A 25,400-nucleotide genomic window follows, 5' to 3' on the forward strand; every position below is an offset into this window, starting at 1 on the left:
TTTGTATAGTGTCACAGCAATACTATTGTAATGAGCATTTACGCCTTTATTGATTCATCACATGACTTTATTTGCTTGGCAGGAGCTGCCTGGCGAAAATTGCAAATGTTCCCAAGTCTTTTTTAATGACAGATTTACCTAGTATTTTACTATATAATACAATTTTCATTTTTCCTTCTTTCTGGGCCAGAATTCTCACACATTTTAATGGGCAAATTTTCTCCTTAATTTGCATTTAGCTTTGCTCAAAAAATCATTTTTTGATGACTAAATAAGTAAAATATTTGTATTACAAACTGAGTGCAGTCCAGGAGCCGCTGCTACATCGGTTTCATGATGTCAGTGCAATCGCCACATGTTACAGGTTTCCTTTACATGTCTATGTAGTTGGCAAAATTTCACTCCAACAATTGGACCTTCGTTATTATATTCTAAGGATTTTAAAAAGATGCTTCTTTTGTCAATATGAATTCGATTCAATGGTTTAAACACACTTTACACATACTGTATATATTATATTTTCCATGTAAGAGATAAAAAAGCAAGACCCTGATAATATTTTTGTGTTTGACGTGTAGGGACCTTATCATGACACTCATCCAGACGATCCATCCTCCAAAGAAAACCGCCATATATACAGTGATACAGTACCTAGACGGGTTGGCAGCTTCTACAGAGGTAAACTTAAAATCATTAATCTTACTGTTAATCATATTTATGTGCAGGGGCGTAACTACATCAGTAGCAGCCTATGGGGCCCACAGTGTCAGGTGGCCCCGGCATCCAAAGAAAGGAAGGTGTGCACCATTATATACATATTATGCTGAACATTGTACAGCATAACATGTATATAATATCTTCCACAGTACACAGCATGAATCAGCAGCTCAGATAAGTAATGGGGGAGAGGGAAAAGACAGCAGGTACAGCAACACTAGGGATCTCTCATCTGTAATCCCTGCTGTCTACTTCATCAGGTGCTGGGACAAATCTGTTTATAGTGTATAAAAGTGTATAAATGTTTGTGCATGAGTGTAAATGTGTATAGGTATGTAATAGTGTATAATTGCATGAGTATACAAATATGTATATGTTCTGAGGGGTGGGAGGCCCATTCAGAAGTATGCTATGGGGCCCTGTCTCTCCTAGTTTCGCCCCTGTCTATATGAATTGTAGTGATACAGTCTTAATTAATGTTTAAACCCTTCAACTCTCCTCTTCTCTGTTACCATTCGTTTTTCAGTAAGAATATCTAACCACAAGAAATCTAAAATACATAGTGAAGAAAATGATTTTTTTGTAGTATCTCAGGGAATCTTGTCTGAATGGGTTTAAATTCATTGTGGGATTTTGTTAAGAAAAACACCAGTCTTAAAATTCTTGCCACCAGTGCATAGCCCCTCAATAGATCTGGATGGGATCTCCTCCAGGTCTGACCCGGTGGTGATTTTAGACTCCACCAGTCCCTGCCCCATCACGCCCGCAATTGCATGCAGGTTGGATAAGCTCAGAAACTGGTGGGGATGAAGCTTTATAAGTGCCTTGTCTGCCAGAAAACTGGAGGATAAGGCTTTATAAATTCCACCTTTAGGGCCATCTATTTACTTGATAAATTTAAGGAGTTTTCTGAACAAATATTGTAGACCGATCCTAAGGATAGATCCCCAAAATCAAATTAGTAAGGGTCCAATAACCAGCGTTGCCACAGATAAGCTTTTCTAAGAAGCAGACAAACAAATAATGGTACAGGAAGCAGACAGCTCTGTTCTCACTGTAGTGGCTGAACCGTGGCAATGCAACCTAGCTTCCATCTAATGAATAAATGATCACCACCAGAGCAGACCTGGTCTCAAACAGGTGTGTCCTGGAGGAGATCCCATCCTGATCTATTTAGGTGCTATGCACTGGTGGGGAGACTGGTGTTTTGGGGTTCTCCGACCAATTTGATTTTGAGGACCTATACTTCAGAAATGTTTTTAAAATTTTGAGCCCAGAAAACCACTTTAAAGATATTTGTGAAATCTTTACTGACTATACAAACCTTCATAGTGTAGTTGTGTATCTGGTCTTAAATTGGAATATTACACTGATCTTGCTCCCTATAAAATATGAAATGATTTGTTACTGAGTCCAAGTTTTTTCTGATGTGTTGTTGCCTGCTTTTTAATGCACATTACAAAATGTGTATCCCCAGTTCCATCACCTCGTCCAGAGGGAACGTTTCATGAAAACAGTGTATCCAACCGAAGCTCTTCACATCCAGTCGACAGCAGTGCAGGAACAAATCACTCGAAGAGACAGACCACTTATGATCACTGGTGAGAAGTGGTGTTCTCTTTTTTTGGGGAAGTAGTGATATAATTAAGTTTTATACCTAAAAATAAATGTTGAATATATATATATATATATATATATATATATATATATATATATATATATATATATATTATAGTTTGGGGCCCGGACCATATTTTGCATTCTCCCCAGCTGTTACAAATTAGGCTTCTGGCCATGGGCATAGATCATTGACAATATCGTTATTATTTTATTATATCGACATTTCAATGTTAGATTTTAACGATGTTAATAATGAATGCTACTGAAGACCATGGGCCTGTGAAGCAGAACACAGCCCCTATAAACTTATTTCACTTTTTCTGAATTTGAATCTGGTACAGGTTTTATATTTCTTTGTTACTTGATGAACTAGAACACCCTGTTCAGAAGGATATGAGTCAATGGAACATCTGTTGTACATCCTTGTGCGTTCCCTGATAATTCTTTTCCACATTACTATTCTCTTGCTGTTGACTTAGATATAAATCTTTTATGAACACTAATAGTGGGTGGTTTTTCCGTCATTCTCTTTACTGCCAGCTCACAGATACACAACATAGCAAGAACTTTATGTTAATACTTTAGTTTTATCAATTTATCAAAGTGAGCAAAAGAGAAATCTATATCACATTATGGTTCAATAAAAGTTTATTAATAACAGCATAAAAGCAACAGTACAAGGACCAGGAGACCCACAAAGCGGTCGGCATGTTCTGGACGCAGCCCCATGATGCAATGTGAAATGGGAGCACGTGGTGCAAGAGCGGGTGCCCTGGACACCTCTAACATCTGGAATCAGAAAAGAACTGGAAAACAAAAGAGACAGACAGGTTAGGGAAAGTAAGGGGGAGGGAAGAGGGGGAAGGGACGGGAGTGGCTCCCCTGGCTCCGCGTTGTTGCTGAAAGAACAGGTTTAGGCCGAAAGGTCGAGGGCAGAACACCTGTGGTTTAGGGATTGACTATTTTATATTTGGTGTGACCGCCTTCAAAACTGCAGCAGGGATTCTACATGCACGCAAATTTCAAAGGAGCACGATAATGCCAGACAGACGTGATGACATTGAGATCAGGGTTCTGTGGTTGCCTTATCAATTGCCAACAACTTTCTGGACTACTTGTTCTTTACACCCGAGATGGTACTTGACGTTAGCGGCTTGTTTGGGATCCTAGTCCTGCCTTAGAATACATTTTAACACTTCTATTTTTGAAAGTATTTTTACTTTGCAGCATTTTCCTGACAGTAATGTTTGCACAATACTGTAGTTTTGTATGTTTTGTTTGTACAATATAATATATATTTATAGGTTTTGTGCACTTTTGTTCATAGACCTTCCCAAAAATAAGCAGGAGGCATTGGAGGAGATTTATCAATCTACTTGCACAAGAATTGCACCCCATTGGTCGTACTTTCCCGGGTAGTATGACCAATAGGGCATGGCCTCTGAAAAGGGGGCTTTGTGGCAAAAAATGGTGCTCATTTACTAAAGGTCTCGCACTATTGTCGGACTGTTCGTCTTTTTCAGGGATTGTGCGGCTTGGACAGGCATTTAACAGGTGTCTGCTCTGGGATTGTGTTGCATGCAATAGTTTTTTTTTTGGCGCGGCGGTGCTGGCTGCCGTGCGACACAAATTGGGGTTGGGGGGCGATCGGGCAATCCGACTGATTCGGAGCGCAGGATTTAACTTTCAAATTGTGTCGCAAGATAATGCACTTGTATGCACTACAAAGATAAAGGTGAACTTTGTCGGACTAATGAACTCATTGGGACACATTTACTTATCCGGTCCGAAGGATTCCTGAAAGTGCATTGTCCGACGACAATGCACTGTGCCGCGATTCAATAAGATTGTGCACCCAATTTCCTGCATGTGTCGCTTCCCCAATCAGGTCCGCCGGAGTTCACCATCTTCCTCCCGGTGCATTTAAGTGCATGTCTTGCGACACAATTTTAAAGTTAAATCCCGTGGTTTGTCCGAGTCAGTCGGATCATCCGACAGCCCGCACCCTGATTTGTGTCGCATGAAAGCCAGCACCGCTGCGCCAAAATCCGATCGTGTGTGCCAAAATCCCTTTCTAATGCCTGTCCCAGCGGCGCAAATCCGAAAACATCGGAATATCCAACTAAAGTGACTTCTCTGTCTAATTGTTGTGGCTGCCCACAGTTTCATCATATTAATTTTGTAGGTTCCATGTCAGAATATTTTTTTTTTTGCATCTGCATACAGAAAATTTACACTAAACTAAACTTCTACTGTGATTTCCATTGAAAATATTGGACTTCAAGTGGAAATGACATCATAATGAATTATCCGCTATTAGAAAATTCTCTTTTTGAGGTTACATTTGGAGAAATCCAGAGTAAAGATACCTATGGAAGACAAACAGTTATATCATAATGCACTCTCCTACTTCTGTAGGAATTACTACTACATATTCTATATTGTACACACTATTGCTTATGGTGATAGCGCCAACATGTGGCCACCACTAAGATGATAAGCTCAACTGCATACAGATAATAATAGTTACTTACTATATATGCTGAATAGACACTTTATTAGAGATACACAGGTGTCAAAGGACCTCACGCCTGAGCAGAAAACATTTCCACACCATTACTGCTGCTCCTTCAGCCTAAACCCTTGAAAACAGATGGGAACAATTTCTCGTATAATTCTGCTTGCAACAGATTCTACTTTTCCCACAAGGTACAACAGAAACCTGGATTCATCTGGCTAGGTGATATTTTTTTCCACTGATCTGTGATATAATTTTGCACTCTTTCTTCCAATGGAATTTTATCTTTCCCCACAGCTGTATGCAAAATTAACACTGAGCTGGTTGCCATTGGGCAACTAGAGAGTTTTGCTCTCTGAGACTTCTTATAAATCTCCCCCTCATGGCTCCTGCTCCCATAGAAAATATAGTAACATTAATCACCTACTGTACCCCAGATATTAATGCCAACCCCACAGAATCCAATATAATAAGGTGCCCCATAGTATCCAAGAAAGAAATGGTGTCCCCAAAGTAGCCAATATAGTGACAGTTCCCCCACAGTAGTCAATATAGTCACAGTACTCCCATAGTTACCAATATAGTAAAAGTGCCCCTGTAGTAAACACTGGAGCAACAGTGCCTCCAATGTAGTGAATATATTCGTAAGGCTCCGACAGTAGTCTATATAGTTACAGTGCCCCCACCGTAGCCAATGTAGTCACAGTTCCCCCACAGTAGTCAATATAGTCACCAGGGGCCATATAGCAACTAATATAGTCATAGCCAAATCACATTGTTTCTCCCATAGTAGTTAAATCACAGTGCCCCGCATAGTAGCTAAGTCAGTGTCCCCCCATAGTAGCGAAGTCACAGTGTCCCTCAAATACATGCCAAATTGCTGCTCCCTTGATGAATATAATCACCCCTATCCTCAAAACAATTATATATATACACTCACCGGCCACTTTATTAGGTACACCATGCTAGTAACGGGTTGGACCCCCTTTTGTCTTCAGAACTGCCTCAATTCTTCATGGCATAGATTCAACAAGGTGCTGGAAGCATTCCTCAGAGATTTTGGTCCATATTGATATGATGGCATCACAAAGTTGCCGCAGATTTGTCGGCTGCATCCCAAAGATGCTCTATTGGATTGAGATCTGGTGACTGTGGAGGCCATTTGAGTACAGTGAACTCATTGTCATGTTCAAGAAACCAGTCTGAGATGATTCCAGCTGTATGACATGGCGCATTATCCTGCTGAAAGTAGCCATCAGATGTTGGGTACATTGTGGTAATAAAGGGATGGACATGGTCAGCAACAATACTCATGTAGGCTGTGGCGTTGCAACAATGCTCAATTGGTACCAAGGGGCCCAAAGAGTGCCAAGAAAATATTCCCCACACCATGACACCACCACCACCAGCCTGAATCGTTGATACAAGGCAGGATGGATCCATGCTTTCATGTTGTTGACGCCAAATTCTGACCCTACCATCCGAATGTCGCAGCGGAAATCGAGACTCATCAGACCAGGCAACGTTTTTCCAATCTTCTACTTGTGCAAATTGTAGCCTCAGTTTCCTGTTCTTAGCTGAAAGGAGTGGCACCCGGTGTGGTCTTCTGCTGCTGTAGCCCATCTGCCTCAAAGTTCGACGTACTGTGCGTTCAGAGATACTCTTCTGCCTACCTTGGTTGTAACGGGTGGCGATTTGAGTCACTGTTGCCTTTCTATCAGCTCGAACCAATCTGCCCATTCTCCTCTGACCTCTGGCATCAACAAGGCATTTCCGCCCACAGAACTGTCGCTCACTGGATGTTTTTTTTTTTTCGGACCATTATCTGTAAACCCTAGAGATGGTTGTGTGTGAAAATCCCAGTAGATCAGCAGTTTCTGAAATACTCAGACCAGCCCTTCTGGCACCAACAACCATGCCACGTTCAAAGGCACTCAAATCACCTTTCTTCCCCATACTGATGCTTGGTTTAAACTGCAGGAGATTGTCTTGACCATGTCTACATGCCTAAATGCACTGAGTTGCCGCCATGTGATTGGCTGATTAGAAATTAAGTGTTAACGAGCAGTTGGACAGGTGTACCTAATAAAGTGGCCTGTGAGTGTATATGTCTTGTTTCTTCTTCTACTGTTGTTTTCCTCTGGAACATGAATGTGCTTCAGAGCAGGTGACGAGTGATGACATGTCAGGACAGGTTCAGCCATAGGCTTCATCGCACCCTGCACTGTCTCAGGAAATGGCATTTACTGTCCATGGCTAGTCTATCCCTGATGACCATCCCATGGTCAAAGTCACAAAAATTTTAGATTTTCCTGTTTTTATGTCAATGCACACTGATTCCCACTTTTGATTCTGAACTCATGTGTTTTAGGCTCGATGCACACAAAATTGGACTTGACATACTGACGGCAAACAGACTGCAAATAATGGAAACAACAGATCTTGTTTGGCTATTTCCTTTACAGGAATGCTCCAAATATGAAAGGGAAGGTGTCTCTAATAATGGAACTACTCAGTGTAAATGAAGGTGCAGTAAGTTTACTCTAGCGCTCATGTGTTGCAAAAAAAAGTTGCATCATAACCGCATTGTAAAGAACTGCAGTCCATTTTTATGCTGACTTTGGTGTAGTTATGGGTGATATCTGTTACGTGTTTAACCACTCTAATAACTATGTTTCACCTGTTTAATTTAGAAACTGAACCAAAGAACTTTTTAAAACTGAATGTGGTTCTTTATGATGGAGTTGTGGGCACATCAGCAGGGTGGTATTTCACAGTTGCCTCTGGACATAAATCCTGCAACAATGGCATGTGACATGAAACTAATGGACATGCAATGCTTTTTTAGCCATCAGAGCTCCCCTGTACAGATATAATCTAAACTAAGAGTTTCTCTAAATCTTGAGGGGTTTTGATATTTATGACTTATCCTCCCAACAAACTGCGGCTAAATCAAGACCCCATAGCCTTCTATCGGCCAGGTTACATTCCCCACCACACTGGGAACGCAGGTCGTATTCCTGGCCATCTTTGTGGCCAATTGAGCAGTACACCTTGTACAGAGTCCATGCATTACACCTAAGTATGATTTAATATACAATATACGAGCCAAGTTTTTCAGCACAATTTTTGCTAAGCTTTACTCAGCTTGTACTTGAGTAAGGTTGGTCCCAACATTATTGTTGGTTACCGCAAGGGTCACTCTGTATTGAGCTGTCCATAAATGGTATTTGTCAGGGTCGCTAGGGAGAATGCTGGGACTTCTGGTTCTTCTGCTGGTGCCAGCAGCGTTCTCCGACCCCCGGCGCGTATCCGCGCAAACTCCACCTCTCGTCCCAGGCAGCGGCTGCTAAGATCTCGCGCTGTCTAGGAGTTGGTTTCGGAACTGCTGGGACTTGTGTACCTCTGCATGATGCCTGGTTGCTCTGCACCATGAGGGGTTAATTCCCAGAAGCTGTCCAGCTCCTATCAGGTTCTGGAGGTGGAGTTCTGGCTGCATAAATTGCAGCTTCACTGGTCACCTGTGCCAGTGTTTGAAATCCCTTCTCCACTCGCTCTCAGCATTAGGTTTGACTTGCTCTGTATCTGTATCGTTGTGACCCCGGCTCGTTTTTTGACATTGACTCTTTGCCTTCTGATTTTGCTATTGACGTACCCTCTCGTTGTGAATCCGGCTAGTTTACTATTCTTTGGTGTTTTATGTTTGTCAGTCTGTTTGTGGTTCCCTTCCCACACTTATCCAGTGTATTCAGAGTCTTCAAGTAGTCGCCCCACGGTTTAGCGTGGGGGGGCTATAGGAAGGGACAGAGGTTGGGGCAAGCTCAGGGCACACTATCCCCTGTCTTTTGTTTTACCCAATCCTAACAGTATTTCCACATCTATGAAGGCTTTCCTTGACACAAGGGGGCACATTTACTTACATTCCCGCTACAGTTCACCGAAAGTGCATTGTCCGATGAGGTCCAACAGAGTTCACCATCTTTTTAGTGGTGGATGTAAGGGCTTGGGCTTGCAACACAATTTGAAAGTTAAGTCCCGCGCTCAGTTGGAATCAGTCGGATCGCCCGATATCACGCCCCCTAATCTATGTCACATGGAAGCCAACGCATCTGCGCCAAAAAAGGATGGCATGCACCAAATTCCCAGCGCAGACATTTCTTAAATACCTGAGCAAGCCGTGTAATCCCTGAAAAGGGCGCACAGTTCGACGAAAGTGAGCGGCGCGAGTCCCAAGGTCTCCAAATTATTAAATTCTACCCCAATTAATTATTTTTTGCTTAGACAAGATTTGAACCTACAATCTCCACTCTCTAACAAGCTATTGAAATACAGTGTTTTAAACAACCACTCTATAAACTTAACTACTCTTAATTGGAGGATTGCATGTAACTTACAGCTTAACTAGACGTTCTAAACAGTTTGCTGAGTATTTAATTAGTGAGGAGAGGCTGCTGGGCATTTCATTAGTGAGGGCAGGCTGCTGCTAAGCATTCTGGTAGTGAGGGGTGGCTGCTACTGGGCATTTCATTAGAAAAGGGAGGCAGCTGAGCATTTTATTAGTGGGGAAGGTTGCTGGGCATTTTATTAGTGAGGGGAGACTGCTGGGCAATTCATTAGTGGGTGAGGCTGTAACCAATGTATTTCGGGTCAGTTTCTACTCAAGTATAAACGGTAAGTCAATGATCCTGGTAACATAGTCATTTCCTAAATTGATCATTGACAAACATTGAGTCTCATATACTAACGGGATTTGGATCACTCTTTCGTCGGACTGTTCACAGTTTTCAGGATTTGCGCAGCTTTGACAACAGGCGTTTACACTGGGATTGTGTCCCAGTGATTGTGTTCCATGTGACAGAAATCAGGGGGGGGGCCATCGGACAATCCGACTGATTCGGACTGAGCGCGGGATTTAACTTTCAAATTGTGCCACAAGATGAAGCACTTACATGCACCAGGAAGAAAAACTTGAACTCCGTCGGACCTGAGCGGGGAAGCGACACATGCAGGATGTCGGGCGCACAATCTTAGTGAATGCGTCTAGAAATTCTATATTTCCATGGATATTCTTTTAAATGATATTCTGAGCTCAGAGTGCCCTGAAAATAAAAATTAATTGGAAAGGAGCAATGTTAGAAAATGTTATCAAGTCCTCACTGTCAGCACCAATAAATCACAAGTCATAATAGCAGCTCCCTGTTGAGTTGGACAAAAAGGTGCAGTACCTACATGTGCTTCCTGCTTTATTATTTATTGTGGCTCGGCTATGCGCAGCGCTCTCGCCTGATGAATTTAAACAAGTGGAGCTAAGATAATCAGTGTGTTTCCCTGTGTTAGGAAGGGAAGCTTCAAAATGAGGTCACTGGTTGTGACTCTTAGCAGTCATTACTCTTGGGATTCCTGCTATAGCTGCTGAGTTAATGCTGTGAATAATTGAACATGCTATCATTTCTAAAACTCCAGTATATTTCTAGAATAAGTCACAGTCAAGTTGTTAAACTGCTTAAAGGTGCAGTCACATAGACCCCTAACAAGACCAGTGTATCGTGGTCCAGTCTATAAGCAGAATAAGCATCTCTACAGAAGACGCCTGATGTGACACTACAACTGCAGCCTCTAAGCTTGATTCCTCTCAGACAAAATATAACTTTTCTCTGATATTTTCACATGACTTCATGTGAAGGTAAATGGGCAAATTTTTACATAATTGAGAAAATGCTAGAAAGGATATTTCTTACCCTACTTGAGGGAACTAGTAGTTTAATTGGGTAAAATCTAGTGACTACCCTATGGGCAAGCAGCACATGGCTATGTTGATCCATGAATCACAGCTGGGATATAAAAGAACAACCACAGTGAAGAGGAGGAGACTAATAATAGTGCTATATGACAATAGGAGTCCCGCGGTCGTGTGCCGCTGACCTATAGGCTCCATACTGTAATACCATAGGAAAAGTGAGGCATAGCACACTGCCTCGGAGGTACACATACTTTTTGTGGTTGCTCTCCTCCGTAGCAAAAATATGTGAATCCTAGAGAATCCTCCAACCCCACTTAACATAATACTCTCTATTAGTTAAAAATGGGTCATGAATACATTTTGACCATTCTGCACAACCAATTATCGCTAAAACTCTTAAAGGAAATCTACCATTTGCAAAGTTTTCTAGGATAGGATAAGGTAAAACCACAAATTGCTTAGCTACCTTGTAGCTACTTTGTAGCTACATTGATGCAGAAACATATCTTGATTAATCCCTGAACCAAGTAGTTTTGCTGAAAAAACTATTATAAAATTATAATAGTGAGGCTCTGTCACTCCTGTGGCTGTCCCGGCGCCTCTCCTCTTACACTCTTCCCAAGCCTTGTCCTGAGCATAAGCAGAGAATATGTCATCACTGTGTTGTCCCTGACAGGCAGAAGTAATCAATCACTGCACCGTCCCCCAGATGCTGTGTATTAGTCATACATCTCAGGTTTATTAGTCCTGTCTGGACATTTCAGGCAGCTCCTGTGTATGTGGAAGTAATGTGTTTATGTACGGCAGCCAGCCTGCACCCAGCTCTCCCAAGGTCCTGAATTTTATCATTGTTTTTTGAGCAGGGATTAAACAAGATATGTTTCTGCATAAGTGTCGCTACAGCATTCTTAAGGTATGTTTGGCTCACAATGCATAAAAACAAATGGTAGATTTCCTGTAAGGCAAAACTCATACCCTGTGTATTGCCAACCATTGCCATCTTATGCTATGTTTCGACAAGAGGAGAATTAAGAAAGGACACAATTGTAAGACCATGTGATTGAAACATAATTGTTCTATGTTCCATAAATCCTTACTTGACTTCATAAATATAAAGTAAAGAAATGGAGTTCATGTCTTTGTATTTTAATATATATATTTTTTTCTATAGGAAAGCAACTGAAAAAAGCCATTCCGAACAAATTAAAGACAAGGAAAAGCAAAGTTTTTTCCGTGTCATTAAAAAGAAAAAGAAGAAGTCCCAAGCTGTGAGTTTCTTGTCTTGTATGACTAATATTTTCTTTTTATATCTTCATGCTTGTAGCGTGTGGCTCTGGTGTGTTTGATTCTCATGTTAGACATTGTGTATACATGGAGGTGCCTGCAGCTCTGTACTGTGGAGCCACAAGGGTTATGACCCAAACAAAAATAATGTGGTCAGCTCACCCTTATAATGTGGCTTGTAGCACCTAGGACCATCCGAGCAAGAATCACTCCGGCTTGAGAGTAACACAATTTCAGAAGAAAAAGGAAAAATTTCGATCCAGCTGCCAAGGATGCACCAGGAAATGGGTAAAATTTTACTCTTTCATGAATAAGGATATCTGGATCGAAATTTTTCCTTTTTCTTCCACGGGGCTATGGGCCTTGCGGGATTTCAGGTCAATCCTAAACACAGAGAAGTGCAACTTAGAGGAAAACACCTCAATAATGAGGCATGTAGTGGGGCATGTCAGGATTTTGTTTCTATGTCATGAGTTTGTTATCCAACACAAGTATGTTTATGCCCCGTCTGACAGTCAGTTTTTGCTTAAAATGCATGAGATAAGGTCTGATGCGCATGTTGTGTGTTCGCGCGAGCTGAGATGTTGTGTGTTACTTAGAAGATCACAGTGACAGATATCAGATGTTAGCGGGATTAAGCGTCTGACACCTACAAATTATTCATAACCAAATATTATGGGGGTAATGAATGCTGTTGTAAGAGTTTTGGGTCATTCTTAATCTATTTTTTATAACCACATTCAACGTATGTGGCCATTTATATAAGCTTCTATTTTTTTTGCAGAAAATTATTATTTTCCTGCATAGTTTAGAAAATTGTTGTTCAGCTCATACATTCTATAGATGTTGCAAATGTTAACTTGACATTTAAAGTGAATTTGACAGCAGTTTTCACCATACAAAGCTGCAACCAATATTTGGTAGCAGCCCTGGATAGCTGTGTTATCATACATTGGGCATTGTTAGTAGCAGCAGGACTGTAAAAAGTGGAGCTGTAGATCAGGACGCTCCTGCAAGCGTCCTGATCTACCCTAAAAAACTCCACAGCCCCTACCCTCTTCTATGAATGTCTGAATTTTGGTGGGATACTTACAGCAGTCACCAAGAATGGAAAAAAAGAGGAAGGGATGTGGAACAGTTCTAAGCTACAAGCAGAAAGATCTAGAAGATGTAAGACCTGCTCTGAGCATGTGCAGAAGCTGCAAACCTTTGCACAGTCCTGCTGCTACTTACTACGCAAACAAAGGGTTAGTTCTATACCTAACGTCTTGCCATTCATTTCAATGGAATATAACAAGTTAGATGTCAAGTTAAGGTTTTCTACATTTTGTATATATATTTTATCCATATTTCTATGAGTGGACTTGCTGAACCTTGAGCTTATGAAATGCAATAGAGGTCATCGGTCCATGGCAAAGCAAAGCCACGGTACTAATGCTGCATCCATGCAATTAGTGTATTTGTATCTTATGTTGCAGACAGAATCCACAGATCCTGAAAAACCGAAAATCAAGAAAAGCCTCTTCCCACTTTTTAGTTCAAAGAACCATTTAAAGCGTAGCTCTTCTTTGAAAAAGCTGCCTGTAGTCAATCTGCCGATGGTATTATTTTGTTTAAATACGCTGGCAATGAAACATTAATATCTCTCCCATCACATAAAACAGCATGGATTTGGGCTGTCAAGAGGGTTTCTTTCTGTTTCCAGCTTCCTGATCTTAGCACACTTTGCTAGACCTTTTGCAGAACCAGACGGAGCAAGATGTACTAATTAACAAAATAAAAGATGCCCATCTTCATGGCATAGCCACGATTGGCAGCTTACTTCCACTACCCTGCACCAAGCCCATTACATTATTTTTTTACATTACATCTCTAGAATGTTAACATGCTGCCATACAAAAATTGTAACCTATTCATTCCTTGGTTGAGATGTGAAATTTGTATCATGTAATTGTAGTTCATACGAATATACTCAAAATCAAGAAAAATCTTCCCTGACTAAGTACAGTCGATCCCTGACGTATGGACACCATACATACAGACAATCCCTAGTTACAGACAGACCTCTCCACCCTCTGTGACCTCTGGTAAAGCTCTCTGGATGCTTTACTTTAGTCTCCGGCTATAATGATCAGCTGTAATGTGTCTGTAATGAAGCTCTTTTCATAATCCTTGTTCCCATGACAGCACAAAATTTTGAAAATCCAATTGTCACAGGGACAAATTTTTTTTTGTTTGGAGCTACAATTAGAAAATATACAGTTCGGACTTACATACAGATGCAACTTGAGTACAAACCTGAAGAACCAATCCTGTATGTAACCCGGAGACTGCCTGGATGTGACTTCTGGAGCATATTTCAAAGAGGACCTCATTTCCACTAAACACAGGTTGCAGAAGCCCATTACAGCTGGATTGCAGAGATGCCTTTCTGAGCATTTGCATTACAATATAATTCTGAGTCCCAGGTTTGTTTTGATTGTACCTTGTGCCTTGTCTGTACGGCTCAATCACTCCTCAGCTCTCAGCCCCCACCTTTGTGCTCCTGTATAGATCCTCCCTCCTGCTCCTTCACTCAAAGAAGGACAGAGTTCACAGCATGGGGAGCTGACATCACTGGGGAAGGGAGGAGTTGTACACTAGCAGAAATGTGGGGGCTGAAAGCTGAGGAGTGTTTGAGCAGTACAGACAAGTCACATGGTTTTTTTTTTAATGCATCCAAATCAAAGCAAACCCTGGGACTCAGCAAAGGATTCCATCAGGGTGCAAGGAAAGTTAAAACACACAATTATATTGTACTGTAAATGCACAGAAAAGGCAGGAAGACATATTTGCAATCCAGCTGTAATGAGCTTCTACAAACTGTCTTTAGTAAAAATTAGGTCGGAATGGGACATGAGCCATTTTGAGGTAGAGCCTCTGTGGTATCTACATCTTGATTCCCTAATTTCTTACAAGACTGTCTTGTTTTCACAAGAGATTATGGGAAATAACAGATATGAGTTTTAAATTATAGTAAATATAACTGGTTGATGACTGTCCAGGTCCCTAAAGCCCAATGGCGGAGTATACTTAAAGAGCCGAAATTAGGAGGCTTTATGAATGATGGGCACTAGACCCTGCAGAGAAGGCTATAGTGGTATTTTTCTATCCTGTCTGCTTATTTTCTTAATACTCAGCATTATTCATTGCTGTGATCACGTGATAGAACACACCAGTTACACAGCATCTGGTTATACTGAAAAAAGTAATACAAAAAATGCAAACAATATAGTTCTTTTATGACCTTAGAAAAATAAAATATAAATCACTATATGACGGCCAGACAAAAATAGTTAAAATGAAAAAAGAAAAAAATCATCATAGCAAAAATTATGAACATAAACATTATTTATTTATTATTTCACATTTCTGGTGAAAAAAAGGACCTACTATGCAGTTATTTACTTTCTCTATTACAGAATGGTATCTTTTGTAATGCAGCATGGGCACATGCCTTACATGTCCATTAAACACAGTGCATGTAACATACATGATATTTCTATAACCAGTTGTACCATGCCTATACAGTTTACATTGAACACAATTATGAACCATAAAGTGATTGGTTCAGAGGTACACACTAATATATTTGATGCTTTTTCTAGATTTCATATACTTTTTATGCTGACCATAGCTTTGCCTGTCAGATAAATCTTTATCTCTGAAGATTAAGTCGCTTTCTGACAAGGGTTAGTCTACTGCGTGAATAAACTATTAGACATAGTGAGATCCCCCAAAACTGCCATTGGTCAATTTTTACATGACCAATAATTAGTCGATCTCTTACAAGTTGAAATTAAAGTTTGGCATTTTTTATCTTAAACTTTAATCTTGGAAAAATTAAAGGCTGTAAAGCCATCAGATGGCACATACAGGCGGTCCCCTACTTAAGGACACCCGACTTACAGACAACCCATAGTTACAGACGGACCCCTCTGCCCCATGTGACCTCTGGTGAAGCTCTCTGGATGCTTTACTATAGTCCCAGACTGCAATGATCAGCTGTAAGATGTCTGTAATGAAGCTTTATTGATAATTCTTGGTCCAATTACACCAAAAATTTTGAAACTCCAATTGTCACTGGGGCAAAAGAAAAAAAATTGTCTAAAACTTCCATTATAAAATATACAGTTTCGACTTACATACAAATTCAACTTAAGAACAAACCTCCAGACCCGATCTTGTATGTAACCCGGGGACTGCCTGTACTGGGTTTTTGACGTAGATATGTGATGTGATTTTCGTTGCCATTGAGGAAGAGCTGGGCTCTGTCTTCAATATATTAATTAATTATTCTAAGTTGGATTTTTTTTAATAAAACCCACAGTAAGTAGTGACAGGACTCCTAGGGGAGGCAATCCTGCTTACTTCACCCACAAAAAGGTATTGTCGGCTTATGCTGAGGGAAAGTTGCTCATGTTCTAGGGACCAGGAAGCAGAACTCTTAAAGGGAACATGTCAGCAGAAATTGACCTTATAAACCACTACCACTATGTTGTTAAGCTGCTAAGAACCTTCCAGATCATGTTTCTTTCATGACCCATTGATGTGGCATCATCCAGAAAATCAACTTTAAAGCGAGATGTAAATTGGTTGTATGAACCTTCTCTCTTCCTCAGGAAGCCATTTACACTGTAATTTATGGTCCTGCATCCAGAGATATTACTAAACAGATCTGGTGTAGTCCGATGTATGATGTGAATCACAGAGGAGGAGGTTGCACCTTGACTTTAGTGTTAAAATCTCCACCTCCTTGACTTTGTACAACCAAATTACATCTCACTTCAAAGTTGATTTTCTGGATGATACCAAGGTCCATGAAAGAAACAAAAGTAGAAGATGTCACGGTGCTTGACAATATACTGGTAGTTGTTTAAAAGGCCAATTGCTGATGACAGGTTCCCTTTAATGTCTTTCCTGTTAGGATTTATTCACAAATTCACCTCCAAAACACTTAAATTTCTATTTCTCTTTGTCATATTTTTCCCACACAAAGGACAGTAAAAATCTCTTGACATGTTTGCTTAAAATCCCAACTCCACTTACTTACTGTAAATTGTGAGCAAATCTGTATGATGGAATTGAATTTCCTCATCCACCTCACATACCAGCAATGCATACTGTATATTAAGTACAATTCTACATAATTCTATGGTAAATAGAATTAATTTACACTTTTAGCTAAAATCCTAAAAAGGTAACAAATATGAAATATTATCATATAATAAAACAGCAGGTTATGAAGAAAAGGACAAGGCAGAATTTGTTCTCTTCTTGGCAAATTTTTCCTTGGCCAGAACACATCAAAAACACATTATGTTCTGAAAGTCATTCCTTTCCAATTTAGGTTTCACACTTGTTTTCTTCATAAAAATCTTTTAATTTTACCCAAAAAATGGTTTCCAATTTCCTTCACTCTCTCCTCTGCTCTAAACTAACAGCATGTGAAAGCTTTGGGAAGGGGTGAAATCTGCATGCCAAATCCAGGAAAGATAAAGAGGAATGAGTAATATGTGGGCTGAGGTCTACCTGAGGGGAATCTTTTCCATAATTTGTTGCTTTATTTTAAGACCTTTTTGTACTGTTGGAGTGGTGTTATTTGCTGGCTTTTTTGGATCTAGAAACATAATAATCAGGATAATATCCTGTGAAGAACATGAACTTCTAACTACTGATAATGTCTATTGATTGCAAAAGTGATGTGTCCTTGGTCTGAAGGGCCCATGAGCCTAGTTCTCATTCATGTTGACCTTCTGCAGGATCATTACAGTATAACACCACAGAAAGTAAACTTATTGGTATAGAACTGATCCAAAGGACCACAAACAATGCTGCTATTTTTGTTCACGTTCACATATTGATCCCTGTATTCCATTGTGACTTAGATGCCTAATACAGATGGTCAAGATCATCTCAATATACAGAAAAGCTCCCACTCATCCAGTCACAAAAGCAGCCGACACAAAGAATGGCGTCCAGATAAGATGACAGAAATCCACTCTCATGTAAGTACTTGAAATACAGTATTTTACTGGCCTTATATTTGCTCTGCCACATTTTAATGTCGTCAGATTTGGACCTTTATAGAAGGTTGTTGACCTTCCGTTCTGATCCCCCTATCTGTAATTTCTGTAATTGTAAATGACCTGAAAGTCGACCATCCGTTTTTAGCCTACCTTTCCTCAGAGAAGTGGGCATTGTTGATACGAGTCAAAGGAAAAACATCTCTAGCCAATCACTTGCACCCCTTTTGCTATAGCAAATCTGTGTTCCTCCAGACTGTTGTTGATTAAGTAGGGAAGAACATTGTGCATTTCCAAAAGGTATCCCCATGAATGTCAATGTGGTCTTAGCTATAAGGAACTGATGGTCTACATCAAATATCAACAGTAATTATTTTTAAATCTCAACTGTGAAGTGGGTGGTGTCTATCTGTCGGCTGAAGCTCAGGACCACCTATTTTCCAGTAGAGAGCCTAAGTTGTTTATTAGGTAATGAGACTACCCTAAAACAATGTGAATTATGCTTTCAGAAATGTGGTTCTCCACATTTACACATTCAGGTTTTCATGTAGTTATGAAGCCATATTCCAGGTATTGATAATTTTTGTTAATACTTTCCTTTTGAAGTCAAAGGCTGCATGTTAAAACCTGAAGTTGTAAGTTCAGCCTCAAATGGCACACTTTTAAGAGTCACCCTTTAGGGTGCGGCAGCACTTGGCATTTATATTGCATAAACAATGCAAAACACCGGTCACTGGTTACCGGTCACATACATTTCAATGGAAATGCTTATGTGGTCAGGCCGAGCCCTGCATTGTGTTCGTAAATGCAATACACAAGCCACATGTGGCCAGACCCTTAAGATTAGCCTCTTTATTATTTTGCTGTCATTTTTAATACTACTTTTAATAACTGTACACATATGTCCACTTACATTTCCAGAGTCAACCCTTAAAGTCTCTGTGGAAGCTACTGCACCCTTCTTCATCCTCAAATCACTCAGTACCACCAGATCCAAGATTTCAACCTCTACCAAACCAGCCACCTAAAACGCCATCATTTGCCGAGGCCAGAATACACCCAATGAGTCAGCCTTCCAGTTCTGTCCATCGTCAGGAGCCACAGCCAAAAAGTCGATCTGGACTGCAGCTTCCAGGACAACCAGAACCTCTGTGGCATGTCTCCCCAGTAAATAGAGGAACTAGTGAGGGAGCTCCTTTCCCTGACCAGCTGGCCTCTAAACCTGGCCAGAACGGGATGCCTTTTAACCGGACAAAACGAACCAGATTGCCAAATTTAAATGACTTAAAAGAGACAGCTCTTTAGTTGACCCCTGTGCAGGGGTTGCAGTGTATACATGAAATGAGATGTGGGTGAATGCTGAATTGGTGAAGGAGCTATAAGAAAGTACCTATAGTTATATTGATTATGTGCAATATGCTTGTGTGAGGTTACACTGTGCCGCAAACCCACCCACTAAAACTTTTGTTGATTGTCCGGTTACCTGCTACCAGTTTCCTTGTGACATTAAAATGTGCAATAAAAAAGATATTGTCAAGATCCAAAAGATCTCCCCAATTCTACACATCGAAAAGAAAGGCACCGATATATTTATACGTCACAAAGGAATAGCCTTATCCAGGGAAGAAATTCATATTTTAAGTACCTAATGCTGTAAAAGTGGGTTTATCCAGAGTCAGAAATTTTTAAGGAACTAACACTTCCATATTTGATATTTTTTGTAATATTTATTTATGATTATTATCATGAAGTCATATCATTGTTCCAACGTCAAGTTATTTTGAGCTGTTTTAAAAACAAACATTGTGAAGCCGTACAACAGCTAAAGTAGTTTATATGAAAACTTACAGTATAACATTTATATATTGCATTAAGAGTATTATATATATAAAATATAGATATATATATATTATCTGCACACTCAGACATTTGTGTGTGTAGTATGTTTATATGTTAAATGACTGTCATTTTTATAACTACAGCATATAGAGAAGAAAGTATTGTTACGATGACAACTCTGCCATATTTTTATACATTTGTGCAGTATTAATGTACTTCTAATAAAAAGGGAGTAAACTAGAGATGTCGGTGTGTGCCTGCAGCAGTGCGAACCGTGTCTGACTACAATAGCAGGGCTGAAGGTTACTTTGGAGAGTCGACCAGTGTTATTGTTATATTTGCCTAGGTTATTGCTGAGAATAATAGTGACCTAATGTGATCAACAATATTCCTTCCTCTCAGCTCTTAAGGCATTTTACCTTGTTGAAAGAAAAATGTGAATTCTTTAAACATTTGTCACTAAGTTTCAAGTTGTAGGATGTAAAAGGAAGATAATGAATACAATTTGGAAACTTCAAAAGGAAATTTGGCAATTTCTCAAATTATAATTGCTGTTACAGTAACATGAATGCATAGTATTTCCTAACAATGAAACACAGTAATCTATTTGAAGCATAATTAAACTTTTGCATCCGTTGTTTCATTTTATAATTGAATAGTGCAGGTCATAGCAGTAAAGTTTTTAGTAAAGAAAAAAGTTTCTTTCTCCTGTTTTTTCCCTCCTCTCTTCCCGCCATTTTTCACTAAATCATCTTCCCCTCTACAATCAATCTCAGAGCTGACAGATAAGGAGAAGATGTTAAAGCTTCTAATCACTTAACACCTTACAGACCAAAATAGTATTGCACTTGATGGACGTACATTCTTATAGAAAACTAAACTACACAAACCCATAAAAAATAAAAATGTATTGTAGAATCAAATAAATACACAAAATTTCACACAATACAGAATTATATTTACTTGTACATATTTGTAAAGAGGGATTCCCCACTGAGGAACAAATAGATGGTACGCTGATACATAAACTCACGGTTACCATGAAAGAACTGTACCTCACTACACTCCAATATTTATATAAGTTACTTACGTAGTAAACAGACCATAACCAGAATTCTTAGTGCAAAAATTATATCAAAAGTATAGAGCAACCCAAATACCAAAGGAAGTTAGTAATTATAACCCAAAATGACATAATAGGGTATCACCTAAATGACATAAACAATTACAAAGCACCTACCGATGGACATGGTTGATCAGGTGTAGGGTAGAAGTCACCGGGAGACACTGGCAACCACCTCAACGTGTTTTGCCCTTTTCGAACCTTTCAGCCAACTGTGCAATGAAGAGCCGACCAGGAGCCGGGCCGGAAGGACTGCAGAAGCAGGGTGTGCAACAGTGTGACACAATGGAACTTGGAGGGGCTCTCGTGACACCTCCCAGAGCCCCTCGGGCTCATTAGCCTATTTCAAAAAATGTTTTTTTTTTTTTTTACAAAAACAAGGCCATAATAAGAAAACTACAAGCATATGCAGACCAAGATTTAGCTTCCTCTTTTTATCTGTCTGCTATCTAAAGGATTTAGATCTGTTTTTAAATATACTGAACATGGACGGTGAAGATAGGAAGAAAAAAAATGTAATTTAATAAAATATGTAAAAAAAATTGTTATCACTTGCATTATCCATCTCTGAAATTAGAAAACTGCTGCAAAGGGACAGTATGACCAGAAAAGAAGCACTATAGATACATGTAATAGCTTATCTACACCCTCCCCTCACAGAGCAGAACTAGCAAAACTTGTCAATGAACCTCAATGGGGGTCATTTATCTTTTTTTTCTGTTATACTTGAAACTTTTATGGCACATTTGCATATAAGCCCCAGAATTAACAACTTTTAAACAGCAACACTTTTGCTGTTAAATGTTGTAATTTTGACACAAATAAACTTGGTCATTACCACAAAGGTGTAGGCAAAAGTTTAGAAGAAGTTGCAAATGAATTTGCGACTTTTGTGCAAAAAAAAAAAAAACAGACTCACATGCCTGATATATCATCTTCTAAGATAAATCCAATACCTGGAAAACCCATAAATAGATAGACACTAATGTAACACTAAAGATAAATGACCCCCAATGAGTCGGCTCCAGACCAATGCCATCTAAGGCCTTGATACTGCTGTTAAAAATGTTACCCACAATGATCTTGGGAAAAATATTAAAAACTTACATTCACAAAACTAAAACACATTACAAAAAAGTTGTGTTTTGTTATCTGGTTTAAATAATAAAAAGTTGTCGATCCCTTTAATGTTTGGGTTGGCATTAAATCACACAGTACATGCAGTTATGCCTGAGCTATCTTTCATCATTTTGATCTTCATTTAAGCAGTCTATATATATAGGTGATGCTAAACCACAAGCAACACTAAGATATCTTCCTATGGGGAAAATCTACTTACAGTAGACCCTGGAATCTAATACCTACAGTAGTATTGCTCCGCTTGGAAGTATTTAACCACCATCACGTTTTCTTATACCATCAAATCCTCTGAAAGAATTACTTTTGCGATGAAATGTTTGGGTTTCCTTGAGTTCATAGTCCATGTCACATCCCTCCCCGAAACTAAAAAAGAATGGGATTCAGTTGTGGACTTTGTCGGTTCGATTTTAGCCAATGTCTCACAGTTTGGGCTCAAGATCCTCAAGTACCTTTTGGAACAGATGTAGCAAACTTAAACTTCACACTGATAAATTACCTGCAGCGCAATATCTTATCACTTTAGGAAGGAAACCTACCATTTGATTTGATGAATTATGCATTATTACTTTGAGAATGCTGTAGCTACACTGATGCAGAAATATATCTTGTTTAATGCCTGAGCTGAATAGTTTTGCTGAAAAAACAGTTATGATGATGATGAAGCTCTGTTGCTTCTGTGCCAGGATCCAGATCTTCTTCTCTTACATTAAGAATGAGAATGATATCATCACTGTGTTATGCCTGACCGGCAGAAGTAATCAATTGCTGCACCATCCCCCAGCTGCTGTGTATGAGTGGTCCAATAGTCAGGTTGATTAGTCCTGTCTGGACAGTTCAAGAAGCTACGTCTATTGTGGCAGGTGGAATGCAACCCAGCTTTCCCAAGGTCCTGAATGTCATCAGTGATTTTTCAGCAAAACACTCAACTCAGGGATCAAACAAGATAAGTTTCTGCATGAGTGTAGCTACTGCATTATCAAGGTATGTTTGGTTCATAATGCATGAAATCAAATTGTAGATTTCCTTTAACAAAAGCCAGTAAACAAGTCAAGTCAAAACTTTGTGCTACTGTGTATTCAATGCATTAAGTGTATCAAAAGCTTGCTAGATCTGTGCAATAAAAATATTCATAGAAGATTTTATAAGCTCGGATCCTTGTGCAGTGCATTTGTTAAGAACCTACAGTGTGTATTACATCTGGGATCATAATTTTTTCATGAAAGAAGAAAAAGATATACATATTGGTCCAAAAATAATAATAATGTAGTATAGTGTATCAATAGGCAATTAAGATTTAAAGGAAACCTGTCACCACCTTTTTCATAAAAACAGGTATCCCATAAAGCACGAGGGCACCCTTCTTTTACCTAGAAAAAAAACTCAACTCAGAAGCCGGTTAAATTTGATTTTGATTCTCTACCTGGTGGAAGGCAGTGAGTTAAACGAAGTGCGGCCTCCGTGGACGAGTTGAGTGGTTTCTCCTTCAGTATGCCGGCACCTCCCTGATCCTGGCTGAATTCCCACACCTGCACGCTCCTCTTCTCAAGGCCATGGAGGCCTAGCCCTGTCTGACTCGCTGACTTCTCTGTCTGGATACTAGATAGAGAATCAAAGTTAAGTTTACCGGCTTCTGCGGTAAAAGAAGAGTGTCCTTGTGCTATTAGGGCTCTATAGGAACCTGTCAATACCTGTTTTTTTATGGAAAAGTACATGATGGTAGAACATTTAAATAATAAGTGTACACATACATGTATTTACAGTATATCAAATGCACGATAAAACAATGTATCCATTTGAAACATATATACAAATAGGTTAATAAATATAGAATACTACAAGTCCATATCCCTATAAAAGACTATGACATAAAACTGGTAAATGTCAGAAACAGCAATGGAAAAAAAATATTGACAAAGAGAAAGATCCAACCCAAGCTGAAGACAGATATAGGGACTGAAGGCACTTCTAAAAGTGTGAAGCATATACCGTATCCTAGACATTGGGTTGAAGCAAGACTGGCATCTAAGAACGATGCGCGAGAGCTCAGGAAACAGGAAGTTTGTAACTACCAGAGATCCAGTGTGCAGTGCAAAGACCAGAATTGAAGAAAAGTTATGACTCAATACTTCGTAACTCTGATTTAATGTGCCTAACAAAAGCACTTTGGGGTCAATGTATCAAACTTGTGTGCTAGTGTTTTGGTGTACAAGAAATGAAAATTCCTGGTAGAATTTGTGACTTAATTCACTTATTTCACTCATTATCACATTATGTTAAAATGCAGACCTTCAACTGTAAAGTGAGGATGGTTTCATTTAAGTCATGTCCATACACCAATATCCACATAAAGATTATGTGCGGGCAGTCACTGTCTGATGTATTTTACAAATATCCAGGCACTAACATTACATCAGGTTAGCGTTCCATACTGACTATTCAGTGTATCCAGTAGACAGCAACATCCACCACGTAACATCCCACAAACAGCTTTCAGATTCCTTGTACCATGTTAGCTAGTGGTTAAATAGATAAAAGATGAGAGTCCTCAGTTGTTGATACCTTTATTGGTTAACTGAAAATTTTGATGTTAGTTACAAGCTTTCGAGGCTACTTAGGTCTCTTTATGAGGCATGGTATAAGACAAAACCTGAACACAAATGTATGCAAAAATGCACCCAGTTATGCTATGGTTGAAGAGACAAGTGATAAGAAACAGAGCAATCAATAGAAGAAGAAAAATAAACACTAATGGCAATACATGTTAAGGCACTTGAGGAGTTAGATGGTTCTATTGTCCCTTGATTGAGATCTGGCCCATGGCAGTGATGACCCCACCATAAAGGATATCTACCAGGGCCGATTCTAGCCTTTTTGCTGCCTGAGGCGAAATTTGAAAATGCTGCCCCCCCCCCCCCCCCCCCGTGTACGCGTGCACGTGCATGCCCCTGGTGATGCTACCTTACACACTAGTAGTCATTAGACACAGATATTAGTGACCTCTAGTACCTTACAGGTGACCATCTACTCCATCCGGAAGGGTACTTCTTTACGCTTTCTTCTGGCCTTGGTTTTCCTCTGAATTCACAAAGAAATGTCTTCAACTCCATGCAGCACAACTCCCCATGGCGCCCCTAAAAATACCACAGTCACTTACAGTATAATGCATTGTGATTCCAATATATATTATCCTCACAACATGACTGAACAAACTATTCCCAACATAAAACATCCTTTAGTCACCCAAATTAGAGCATATATAGTAATTCAATTAGGTGCCCTAATTTAGGCTCCCCCTATATTGAACAGTGACCCCCCCACCCCACCGTATACACAGCCTCGTCCCCAGCCCCCCCA

The 25,400-nt window shown here is 39.7% G+C and overlaps 1 protein-coding gene across 12 annotated transcripts in view; it reads left to right on the forward strand.

The window, feature by feature from the left end:
* Positions 1 to 20,025, forward strand: part of CDKL5 (cyclin dependent kinase like 5) — a 193,887-nt gene extending 173,862 nt beyond the window's left edge. For 9 of the 12 annotated variants that reach the window (XM_072137929.1, XM_072137927.1, XM_072137930.1 and 6 more), the window contains 6 exons: positions 579 to 678; positions 2,195 to 2,318; positions 11,767 to 11,863; positions 13,358 to 13,480; positions 17,807 to 17,926; positions 18,866 to 20,025. In XM_072137929.1, coding sequence (XP_071994030.1) covers positions 579 to 678; positions 2,195 to 2,318; positions 11,767 to 11,863; positions 13,358 to 13,480; positions 17,807 to 17,926; positions 18,866 to 19,249 — 948 coding nt within the window. In that variant the 3' untranslated portion in view covers positions 19,250 to 20,025. The remainder of the gene's footprint in view (positions 1 to 578; positions 679 to 2,194; positions 2,319 to 11,766; positions 11,864 to 13,357; positions 13,481 to 17,806; positions 17,927 to 18,865) is intronic. The other 3 variants (XM_072137935.1, XM_072137939.1, XM_072137938.1) reach the window with 1 other exon arrangement.
* The last annotated feature ends 5,375 nt before the right edge of the window (positions 20,026 to 25,400 follow it).

This window comes from Engystomops pustulosus, chromosome 2 (assembly GCF_040894005.1).
Source record: "Engystomops pustulosus chromosome 2, aEngPut4.maternal, whole genome shotgun sequence".
Classification (NCBI taxonomy): Eukaryota; Metazoa; Chordata; class Amphibia; order Anura; family Leptodactylidae; genus Engystomops; species Engystomops pustulosus.